The 12579-nt window shown below is 41.4% G+C and overlaps 2 protein-coding genes across 2 annotated transcripts; both read left to right on the forward strand.

Annotated features, from left to right (window-relative positions):
* The first annotated feature begins 8391 nt into the window (after positions 1-8391).
* Positions 8392-8781, forward strand: LOC141613614 (secreted RxLR effector protein 78-like). The gene has a single exon (XM_074432358.1). The coding sequence runs from the start codon at positions 8392-8394 to the stop codon at positions 8779-8781; it is 390 nt and encodes a 129-aa protein (XP_074288459.1).
* A 36-nt stretch (positions 8782-8817) lies between these two features.
* LOC141613615 (uncharacterized) lies at positions 8818-10020 on the forward strand. Its single transcript, XM_074432359.1, has one exon. It carries the CDS (start codon positions 8818-8820, stop codon positions 10018-10020), a length of 1203 nt encoding a protein of 400 aa, XP_074288460.1.
* The last annotated feature ends 2559 nt before the right edge of the window (positions 10021-12579 follow it).

The raw sequence follows: 12579 nt of genomic DNA on the forward strand, positions 1-12579 counted from the left end.
ACCCTGCCTAGACTTACACTGACCTGATTTTACCTTGCATAAAATCCATACAAAACATGGAGAATGGAGGATGTAGTGGCAAAAGGTGAGTAGTTTGCATAATTATATGTTGATGTGAATAACGGAATTGCATAATGTTGATTTTTAATGTGGCTTATTAGAAACATGTGAATAGGATGTTGCGTTGTTACACACACACACACACACACACACACACACACACACACACACACACACACACACACACACACACATATATATATATATATATATATATATACACACACACATATATATATATATATATATATATATATACACATATATATATATACATATATACACATATATATACATATATATATGTATATATATACATATATATATATATATATATGTATATATATATATATATATATATATACACACATATATATATATATAGTTGTTGTTGTGGAAAGTAGTTGAGTTGAGCATGCGGGTAGCTAACGAGTCAGCATGACTCGATCGAGTGAGGGATACTCGATCGAGTAGGTGGGGCTCGATCGAGTAGGCTGGACTCGTCCGAGTGGGGTATATGACGTTTTTGGGCAGCCACTGCTGTTTTGGGGCACACGATCGAGTAATATGGGCACTCAATCGAGTGAGGGCTACTCGATCGAGTAGGTGGGCAACTTGATCGAGTGGCTTCAACTCGATCGAGTGGGTTATGAACTCGGTCGCGTGTGATCTGCATAGGATACATACGTGTTTAAGTTATGGGATGTGTGTTTATGTTTGCCTCTTCTCTTATATAGCTTAAAGATGCCGCCAAAGAGATCCGCCTTGTATGCTAGAGCTGAGTTGATGAGTGTTGATGAGGTTGCTAAGATGCTTGAGCATCAGGATACGCTCACTGAGGCCTTAAAGAAGTTTGGGAAGGACAAGAAGGCCGAGGTAAACTTTGCTAAGATGAGCATTAACATAGCTCTTTTCAACCTAAAGGAATACATGGGTACAGGCACGCTAATTTTGCTTGACAATTGGCATAAGAAGATGGAGAATATCCTCAATGTGGTTCACTGTCCCGAGGACTTCAAAGTGAAACAAGCTGCATTCTATTTGAGAGACGCGGCTGGAGAATGGTGGAATAAGGTAAGGGAGAGTGCCTTAGATCTGTATGTGATACAGGGGAAGTCAGCTATACCTTGGAGTGAGTTCAAGAGATCTATGCGCCGAGAGTTTGTACTTGAGGATGTCCGTAGTAAGCCGAGAGAGGAGTTTGATGATTTCAAAATGACTCCGGAGATGACTGTGGCTGAGTAATATCATAAGTTTAATGAGAAGTCTAGGTACACAGAGGATGTGGGGCTGAGTCAGGAGAACTCAGCGTTGAGATTTGAGAAGGGTTTGACCTATAAGATAATGGAGAAGCTACCGGTTGGGGTCCTTAAAAATGTTAAGGAAGTGTATGAGAGAGCGGGAAGAGCTCAGATATTGGTCGAAATGGCCAAAGAGAATAGGGAGAGAGGTCCCGAGAAGAGGAAGGCTGAGAGCGAGGGTGGTGGTCAGTCCAGTTACTAGAGGGGCAACCATAACCAAGCGAGGGCTTACTCATCGGGATCGGGGTTTAGTGGTGGAGCTTCCTATGGGCGTGGCCGTGGTGGTGGTAGTAGCAGCTGGGGTATATCTTGTTACAACTGTGGCGGTATAGGCCACAAGAGACATAAGTGCAACAGTGCTGTGGGCAGGGGTTTTCAGAGGCCATCACAGGGGAGTTTCTCTCAGGGTCCGTCTCAGAGTTATGCTAGTAACAGGCCGACTGGGTAATGGAACAATCAGGGTGGTCAGAGTAACAACAACGGGGGATCTAACCGCAATGGCGGTAATTCTTATCAGAGATCGGCAGCTACCAACAACCAGGGGTCGGCTGCTAAGCCATCTACTTCTGCTAGTAATGTCCAGGGAGGTGGACAGAAGACCAGTGGCATGTTATTCATGATGGACAAGAAAGATGCTGAGGATTATGCTCACGTGATCACGGGTACTTTTCTTATTAATGGTGTTTTTACCTTTGTATTGTTTGATTCGGGGGCGTCACACTCTTTTGTATCATCGAGTCATGCTAAGCTTTTGAGTTTAAGAGAGTTTGAGTCTGTAAAATATGAGGTTTTTATACCGTCAGGTGAGTCTGTATCTTGTGGGAGGTTTTATAGGGGTGTGTCTATGATAGTTGGGCAGGTTGACCTTCCAGTGGATTTGTTAGAATTTCTTATGGATGGTTTTGAGATGATAGTTGGTATGGATTGGCTGGGTAAGTACAAGGCTAAAATAGATTGTCACCAAAAGAGAGTTTCTTTGAGAGGTCCTAAGGGAGTTAGTGTGTCTTATCGTGGGTTTGTTGTCAAACCCAAAGTCAAAGTGATTGCAGCGGTGACACTGAAGTCTTACCTGAGGAAGGGGTGTCCTTTGATTCTATGCCATGTAAAAGACCATAGTAAGGTGAGTTGGACAGTTGATCAGATAACAGTGGTGGGAGAGTTTCCAGATGTTTTTCCGGAGGAGATACCAGGTTTACTACCAAAGAGGGAGATAGATTTCAGTGTGGTGCTGAAATCGGGGATGGGACCAATCTCTATAGGCCCCCTACCGCATGGGTCCTAAGGAGTTGGAGGAGCTAAAGAAAAAGCTGGATGATTTGATAGATAAGGGATACATTAGACCTAGTGTATCACCATGAGGAGCACCAGTTCTGTTTGTGAAGAAGAAAGATGGGAGTTTGAGGTTGTGCATCGACTACAAAGAGCTGAACAAGGATACAATGAAGAATAAGTATCCTTTGCCAAGGATAGATGATCTCTTTGACTAGTTGAACGGGGCAGCAGTCTCTTCCAAGATTGACTTGAGGTCGGGTTACCATCAGGTGAAGATTCAGGATGAGGACATACCAAAGACAACTTTTACATCTAGGTATGCTCACTATGAGTACATGGTGATGCCGTTTAGGTTGTCTAGTGCACCAGCAGTGTTTATGGATTTGATGAACCGGGTCTTGAGTCAGTTTTTGGATCGGTTTGTGGTGGTGTTCATAGATGATATCTTAGTCTATTCCAAGACTAAGGAGGAGCATGAGGAGCACTTGAGGTTGGTGTTGCAAACTTTGCGTGACAATCAGTTGTATGCAAAGTTGTCTAAGTGTGAGTTCTGGGTCGAGGAAGTTGCCTTTTTGGGGAATTTGATTTCAAGGGATGGTGTAACTGTGGATCCAACAAAGATAGAGGTAGTGTCTAAGTGGGAATCACCGAAGAATGTGGCAGAGATCAGGAGTTTGTTAGGTTTGGCAGTGTACGATCATCCGTTCGTGAAAGACTTTTCAAAGATCTCCAGACCTATGACAGAGTTGATGAGGAAAGAGAAGAGGTTTCGTTGGGATGAAAGTTTTGAGATGGTGTTCTAAACATTAAAGGAGCGTTTGACCATAGCTCTAGTCTTAGCTTTACCTAAAGGGTGTGAGAACTTTGAGGTATACACAAATGCTTCAAAGAATGGGCTGGGATATGTGTTGATGCAGAATGGGAAAGTAATTGCCTATGCTTCTAGGCAATTGAAGCCTTATGAGGAGAACTATCCGACACATGTTCTTGAGTTGGGTGCAGTTGTGTTTGCTCTCAAGATTTGGAGGCACTATCTTTATGGAGCGACCTTTAAGGTGTTTTCAGATCACAAGATAGAGTCTCAAGTACATCTTTACTCAAAAGGAGCTGAACATGAGACAAAGGAGGTGGATGGAACTGATAGGGGACTATGACATGGATATCATATACCATGAAGGGAAGGCAAACGTGGTTGATGATGTGTTGAGCAGAAAGAGTGTGCATTCTCTATGCACAGCTATGTCTTTGATGAGATTTAGAGATGAGGTAGGGAAGATGGGGATACATGTGATACAGAAAGGGGATGCTAGAGGGGACTTGACAGTGGAGCCGGACCTATATGATGATATTTGTAGGAAACAGGCTTTGGATCCTAAGATTTAGGAGTGGAGAGCTGGAGCAGAGAAAGGGACAGTGTCTTGGTTCTCTATACATACAGATGAGAGCGTTCGGTTTGATGGGAGATGGTGTTTTCCTAATGACGAGGAGTTGAAAAAGATAATTATGACAAAGGCTCATTTCACACCATATTCAGTACATCCAGGTGGTGACAAGTTGTATAAAGATTTGAAAAAGACTTTCTGGTGGCCTGGGATGAAGAAGGAAACAGCTGAGTTTGTGGCTCGATGTTTGACATGTCAGAGAGTTAAGGGAGAACAAAGATGACCACAGGGTAAGATTCAGTCTCTTGAGGTACCTGAGTGGAAATGAGAATCTATCACTATGGACTTTATAGTGGGTTTACCGAGGAGTCAACAGAGTAACAACATGATATGGGTGATAGTTGACCGTTTGACTAAGTTAGCTCACTTTGTTCCGATGAAGGATACTTGGATCAAGATACAGCTAGCTTTGGGTTATAGAAAGTATGTGGTTCGGTTACATTTTGTGCTTAAGGATATAGTGTTAGATAGAGATACGAGATTCATCTCACGGTTTTGGCGAGAGTTGCAAGATTTGATGGGAACTACCTTGAAGATGAGTACTACTTTTCATCCTGCAACAGATGGGCAGATAGAGAGAACTATCAAGACTTTGTAGGATATGTTGCAGGGTTGTGTGATGGAGTTTGGTGGTAGCTGGGAGGATAGGTTGGACCTGATTGAGTTTTCTTATAACAACAGCTACCACACGAGTATAGGGATGGCACCGTTTGAGGCTTTGTATGAGAGGATGTATAGGAGTCCGATTTGCTGGGATGATAGAGTTGAGGCAGTGGTTTTAGGACCACGGATGGTATAGGAGATGATAGAATAGGTTATGCTGATCAGACAAAAGATGAAAGCGGCCCAGGATTGACAAAAGAGTTTTGCAGACCTACATCGCCGTGACATAGAGTTTTAGGTTGGGGACAAGGTTCTTCTAAAAGTGTCTTCTATGCGTGGGGTTATGAGGTTTGGTAAGAAAGGGAAGCTGAGCCAGAAGTTTATTGGACAATATGTGATTTTAGATCGTGCGGGAGAGGTTCCTTACCGGTTAGCGCTACCAGCAGCTTGGGATAGGGTGCATAATGTGTTTCATGTGTCTCAGTTATGGAAGTATGTGAGCGACCCTTCCCATGTGATAGAGGTGGAGAACATAAAGTTGGATGAGTCTGAAAGATCATAGATCCATATTAGACTCTCTAATAAAAATTAAATTATCTCATAATTTATCATTTAGGTGATCTATGTAACATGCATGCTAATATGAAAGCAAAAATAAGAGAAGGATGAGAGAGAAAGTTAGAGAACCCCTAATTTTCTTACAGTAATTGTTCTTGATTAGATGCAATGGCTCGATAAAAAAAAAACACAATAATAATCCTTCACTTAATACAGGAAGAAAATCACAAAAAAATGATGGTATCAATCTTTCGAAAGAAAAAGGGAAATCAGCAGCGTGTCACATTCGTTTTTCGTCTGCTGAGTTTGAAGGGGATTTAGAATCAATTGTTGAACTTGATGAATTGGAGTCAGAAGTTCCAAAGCAGGATGAACCTAGAACGTCTTCACCGCCGTTGCTTCGTATTACAAAGGAGGATGTTGCGGCTGAGGTAAAGTTCTGGTCTACCTCTGTCTACTGTTATATACTTGGAGCGAATCCACCGAGTAATGTCATAAGTGGTTTTGTTTAGAGGGTGTGGCAGTCCAATGGGGTAGATAGGGTTTCATTCCTTCCCAATGGTATTTTCTTAGTTCGATTTAAGACAAAAGAACAACAACAAGCTGTATTGAAGAATGGTCACCTAATTTTTGACAATAAGCCTGTCATAATTAAGGAATGGTCCCCTGATGCAGAACTGCTTAAACATGATGTATCTAGGGTTCCAATTTGGATGAAAATTTATGGCTTAGATCTCAAGTTTTGGGGTGTTGACTGTTTGAAGAAGTTGAGTGGAATTGTGGGACAATTTGTCAAGTGTGATGATGCTACAACTACCAGAGCTTTTTTGGGGTATGCTAGGGTTATGCTTGAAGTACAAATTGGGCAACAGTTTCCCTCTGAATTGTCCTTTATTGATGAAGTGGGTAGGGTTCAGACAGCTAGGCTGGTCTATGATTGGCTCCCCACCACCTGCACTGCTTGTCGTGGAATGGGGCATACAACTGATTTTTGCAGGAAGGGGGACGTGGCTGCTGGAACTCGCAGGGTATGGAAACCAAAGGCAATTACTCAACCGAAACAGACTCAGGTGGGGGCCAAGAGTAAGGCTCCTATGCCTCAGAAGAAGCAGGCTGGTCCACAGAAAGTTTCTCCACCTAAGACTGTGGCACCTAGTGTCCTTCCTCCAGTGGTTACTCCTGTGGTTCAGAGAGCTCCTCCTGTGGTGACTAAGGGTTCTGTTACTGAGCCTTCTATGCCTAGGAGGATGCTGACTAGACTGATGAGGGGAGACAATGCTGAAAGGAGGCTGTTTACTCCTAGGGGGTTGTCCTTTATGGAGTCCCTTACTCTTTCTCTCCAAAAGTCTAAAGCAGGTTTGATGGAAAGGGTATTGTTTGAAAAAGGTGAATCTAGTCATCATCATACTGATAATGGGTAGCTTGGGGTTTTGGAATGTTCGAGGGATGAATAAGACTAGTAAGCAGAATGAAATAAAATGGTTTCTCAACCACAATAAAGTAGGGTTATTTGGTTTATTGGAAACTAAGGTTAAGTCTTTAAATTGGAATAAAGTTAGGAGTAGCCTATGTGAGGACTGGTCTGTTTGCACGAATTCTAGCTGTCACAAAGGTGGTAGGGGCTGATATGGGATCCTGGTATGTTTATGGTGTCTATTCAGGAGGTTGCTGATCAATGTATTCATGCCCAGATAATGGATAGGGGAAGGAACATCTCATTCTGGCTAACCATGATTTATGGCTTGAATAAACCAGCTGAGAGAGAAAGTTTATGGCAAAGACTTAGGAAGTATCATCAGAGCATTAAGGGGCCTTGGATTACTTGTGGGGACTTCAATGCTGTGATGGCCATTAATGAAAGAATTGGAGGGGCACCTGTTACCCTAGCTGACATTAGCCCACTTAAACAGTTGGTACAGGTCTGTGATTTGTATGAACTTAAGGGGTGTGGTTCATTTTATACTTGGACAAATAAGCATGAAGCTGGGGATAAGGTGTATAGTAGGATTGATAGAGTGTTCACTAATGAAGAATGGTTGAATGTCTTTCCTGGCAGATATGCAAACTTCCTTCCTGAAGGTTTGTTTGATCATTGCCCCTGCTTGATTAACCTTGAGGAAACCATTCATAATAGGAAGATGCCTTTTAAATATTTCAATATGTGGGCTAGTGCACCCGATTTTCTGGAAACTGTTCAAAATAGTTGGGGACCTGAAGTTAGGGGCAATGCCATGTTTACCGTGGTGACAAAACTCAAGAGATTGAAAAAGGATTTGAAGGCACTGAACAAGGAACAGTTTAGTGACATTGAGAACCTCACTCGTGTTGCTGAGCTCTCCTTGGAGCACTACCAAACCTTGCTCAGAGAGGATCCTCTTAATGAGAGGATTTGTCAGACTGAGAGTGAGTGTGCCAAAGAGGTCAGACTACTGCAACAGGCTAGAACTGATTACCTGCAACAGAAAGCAAAGATTTCGTGGGCTTTAGATGGTGATGAAAACTCAGCTGTCTTTCATGTCAGTATCAGAAAGAGAAGGAGGAAAAATAAAGTTTTCCAGGTGAAGGACATGTGGGGTAAGTTATGCTCTAAAAATGAGGATATTAAACAGGCTTTTGAGGAGTACTATGTCTCTCTGTTGGGCACCTCTATGCCAGTTTCTCATGTGAACAAGAAGATTGTCCAGTCAGGGGCATGCCTTACAATGCATCACTGTGAGGTTTTGATGGAACCTGTTACTGGGGAGGAGATTAGGAGAGCTATTTTTTCCATTCCAGGGACTAAGGCCCCTGGTCCAGATGGATACAACAGTCAGTTTTTCAAAGACTGCTGGCCCATTGTGGGGCAGGAGGTTATAGCAGCAGTTCAGAATGTGTTTAGGTCAGGGCAGCTACTTAGGCAATGCAATAATACTATACTTACTCTTGTGCCCAAAGTGGAGATCCCTGAGTCAGTACTACAGTTTCGGCCTATAGCATGCTGTAATACTATTTATAAGTGTGTTTCCAAGGTGATTTGCAACAGGCTAAGTAGAGTGCTCCCAGATATTGTCAGTCCCTCCCAAAGTGCCTTTGTTCAGGGGAGAGATATTGTGGGGAATATACTCATATGCCAGGACCTCATCAGATTATAAAAGAGGAAAAGTTGTTCACCCAGAATGTTGACGAAGCTAGATCTTCAAAAGGCGTATGATAGTATTGAGTGGAGTTTTGTAGAGGAAATGTTGCGAGCACTTAAGTTCCCTCAGCATATGATAACTTTGCTCATGAATTGCATCACCACCCCTTCTTTCTCTATTGCTTTAAATGGGGAGGTTTTTGGGTTTTTCCCAGGCAAGCGTGGACTGAGGCAGGGAGACTCTTTATCCCCCTTGATTTTCACCTTGTGTCTAGAGTATTTGAGCAGAACTTTGATGGTAACCCAGAGGCATCCAAAGTTCAGGTTTCACCTCCTTTGCAAAAGAATTGAGCTTTCAAATTTATGTTTTGCAGATGATTTGATTCTGTTTTGTAAAGGAGAAAGGGCGTCTATTGAGTTGTTGTTGTAAGCCTTCAATTTTTTCTCCAAGGCTTCTGGATTGAAAATGAATAAGGGGAAATCCAATTACTATTGCAATGGTATGGATGATTGGCTGGTTCATGAGATAGGAAGGGCGACTGGCATGAAATTGGGTGCTGTTCCCTTTAAGTATTTGGGGGTGACTGTATCACCTAAGAGATTATCTATACTGGATTGTACTAGGTTGGTTGATAATGTTGTGGATAGGATACGAGGTTTGGGGGCAAAACATCTTTCATATGCTGGCAGGGTAGTTCTGATTAGGGCTGTTCTTAGTACCCTTCACAACTACTGGGCTCGTATCTTCATTCTCCCCAAAACTGTGCTGAAAAAGATTGACTCCATTTGTAGAGAGTACCTTTGGCATGGGCATCAAGACAGTTCTAGCCCAGCTTTAGTTGCTTGGGACCGTGTGTGCAGGCCTAAGAGACAAGGTGGGAGTGGGTTGCATAACTTGATGATTTGGAATATGGCAGCTGTGGCAAAGTATGTATGGTGGATTGAGACTAAAGCTGATCATTTATGGGTAAAGTGGGTTCACGCAATTTATATCAAAGACAGGAATTGGAAGAATTATGAACCAACCTCAAATTCGAGCTGGGCATGGAGAAAGATTTGTCAGATAAAATCTATTTTCAAGGAGTTGCTAATGCCTGGTTCTGGAGTGACTACATTTTACTCTACTGCTTTGGGTTACAAATGGTTACAAGGTCAGGATACTGCCTGTGAATGGTACCCATGGATTCTTAATACATGGATGGTTCCTAAACATGGCTTTATCAGTTGGTTGATGGGTCATAACAGACTTCTTACTCAGGATAGATTGATGAACATGAAGATTATTCAGGTGAATTTGTGCTACCTATGTGGTTTGCAGCAGGAAACCCATAGTCATTTATTCTTTAAGTGTGAGTACAGCAGGAGATGTTGTAGTATGGTTGCTGAGTGGTGTGATGAGATACTACCTGATGAAGAGTGCATTCAATGGTGGTGTCATAAACGATACAGGAGCCTCAGTCAGAAGAAAATTGTTGGGGTTATATTGGCAGGATTGATAGATCATTTGTGGATGGCTAGAAACAAGTGCAGGGTGGAACAGGTTGTGTTACGTCCAGAACAGATTGTCAAATTTGTTCAGACAGATGTTTGTAATAGAGTTAAGAAGTTCCAGACTAAGTGTCAAACGGCTAATGTTAAAAATTGGTTAGATGCATTTGTTAAGTCATGAAGGAAGTTAGTATCACTATGCCTTCCAATTGTTTGTATTTGGAGATTTATGATCTTTAATGAGAAAGCTTACATTTTCCCAAAAAAAATAAAAATGAAAGCATAAAAATGAAAGTATAAGGAAAAACAATTTCCTTACATTGATTTTGTGGTAAAAAGGGCACAAACTAGTTCACCTTATTAGCTTGTTCTTGATCTTATACCAAATGGATGATCCTCCTTACTAATCTTCAAAGAGAAGATCTCCTTCTTGTTGCACCCAAGAACTTACCCAAAAAAAAATAATAACAAGTATTGATACTGTCGTTTCGTACCAAAAATAAAATACCTAAGTACTACTAACAGAAGTCAGCGGTAAGTAGGGTCGATCTCCACAGGGAGGCGGTGTACTATCTATTTGCCTGTTTATCTGTCTAATGTCACTGATGGGGGTTGAATTGATCGTATTAACTAAACTAAAGACTAAGGCAAGAGAGGTGAATAAGAGAAATTAACAGTAAGAGAAAGAAGTATGCTAAGAGTCGGTCCACCGTGGCAGCTATCAGATCTTGAACTATCAGGAATACTAAGACGATTAGACTATTGATAAGAAGAGCTATGGTCATCACCTTTCGGTCCTTAAACCGCCCTAGAGTGTAAACAGCTTAACTTTCGCCCTCACTGCAATACCCTATTGTAATTAAGCAAGCCTTCCCTTCCAATCTTTCGATCTAGGTCGGGGTTAACTAGAATTATGGTCTCCTGCATGCATTCAATTGACCGGATAACAATTAAATTGCCTAATACAATTCCTATCGCAAGACTAATCTATATAAGTCAGTTAAAACATCGCTACCACGGCTTCCCTAATCCTAACATACTAGGGGGAATTAGCTATACATAATTAAAGGAAGAACAAGAAATAAAGGAGAAACAATAAATAACATTAAGAAATTAAGGAGAAAAAGGGAGAGAAATTACTGAATTAAATAGTCCGGAAATGGAAGAACAAAGTAACAGTGTAAAAGTAACAGTCTCAGAGAGAAGAGAAGAGAAGTAAAGTGTGAGAGAGAGTTTACAATGAAAAACTGACTTCCTATTTATAAGAAAATAGGATTAGCTAAACCTAATGACGGAATTAAACCTAAAAAGCCCAGCCCGTCAACAATATCCACTCGATCGAGTAACTAAATCACTCGATCGAGCAAAAGCATAAAAGGAACTGGTCGATCGAAAGGAAAATTAGTCGATCGAATACTTATTCATACTTAAACCACTCGATCGAGAAGAAGTGTCTCTCGATCGAGCAAATGGGCTCTCGATCAAACAGAAATAGTTCTCGATCGAACACCTCTCAGCGCGTAATTCCTGCTTCGCGCACTGAACTTCAAACGGCTGCCATTTCTTCGTTACTTAGGCAAATAGGGCGTGGTTGGTGGCGTTGGAAAGCTAAGAGGATAAGCTTTCACCTCCAACTGGAATCACCTTAATAGCTATTGTAGAACTCGAGATATGGCTCTTACAAGCAGGAACTAGCAAATTGAAGCGCTCTCTTGGCTCGCCTAACTTCCTTACTCCAATGCGCATCTCAAAATAGTACTTTCCAAGCTCCGACTCAACTCATCTCCTAAATGCATGCGTAGGGACATGTTTTAGGCTTGAATCCACTACTTATTGGTCCATTCCTGCAATTAAGACAAAATACACCAAAGTAGCATATTCGGGGCATTTCGTAGCATAAAACCACGATAAAAGCATAGAAATACGTGCATAAAATAGGCTAAAAAGACTATATAAAATGCACGTATCAAATCTCCCCAAACCAAACCTTTACTCGTCCCCGAGTAAACTAAAATGCAACTAAAGGAACGGAAAAAGATAACTCAGAGCTAGCTACAAATGCCCACTTAAGCCAATTTAATGCAAGCTAACTAAATACTTATAGCAAGACAGTCAAATGCAAACGAGTTATAGGATGTTTATAAACAAAGCTGAACCGTCGACCTTGCAAGACCTTTGATAATGGACTCTCACGGGTCACTCTTTCTCTCATGAAGCAAAGGGTGAACATATATATGTAAGAGAGAAAGAAAAATAGTCGCTCACCTAAACTACGACCCACATAAACATGCATGCAACTCATATGATAGACAATTCTAACTACCATACATACATTCCAACCAAACAAGGTCCGTCACAGCCGAGGGCTTACAAAAATATGGTAAAGTGAGGCAATGGGTAAGAAAAGGCAAAACAATTATGGGAATGTGGAGGTATAGGTGATCAAGCTAGTACCTAAACAAAACCATATATCAACATCCGATTCTTAAGCAATTATGGGATTAAGCACATGCCCTTCATTTGGCATAAAATCTCACCAAACCAAACTAGAAACACTCCTCATATGATATAGAATAGAACATAGGAGCAGAAACCGTCAACTAACAACTTCTTTTTTTCTCTTCTTTCTTTTTCTATTTTTTTTCATTTTTCTTCTTTCTCATTCCTTTCGGTTTCTTTTTTTTTCGAATTCTTTTTTTTTTTTCAACTTCTTTTTCACGTCTTTTTTCAACTCTTTTGT

Source organism: Silene latifolia, chromosome 11 (assembly GCF_048544455.1).
Source record: "Silene latifolia isolate original U9 population chromosome 11, ASM4854445v1, whole genome shotgun sequence".
NCBI lineage: Eukaryota > Viridiplantae > Streptophyta > Magnoliopsida > Caryophyllales > Caryophyllaceae > Silene > Silene latifolia.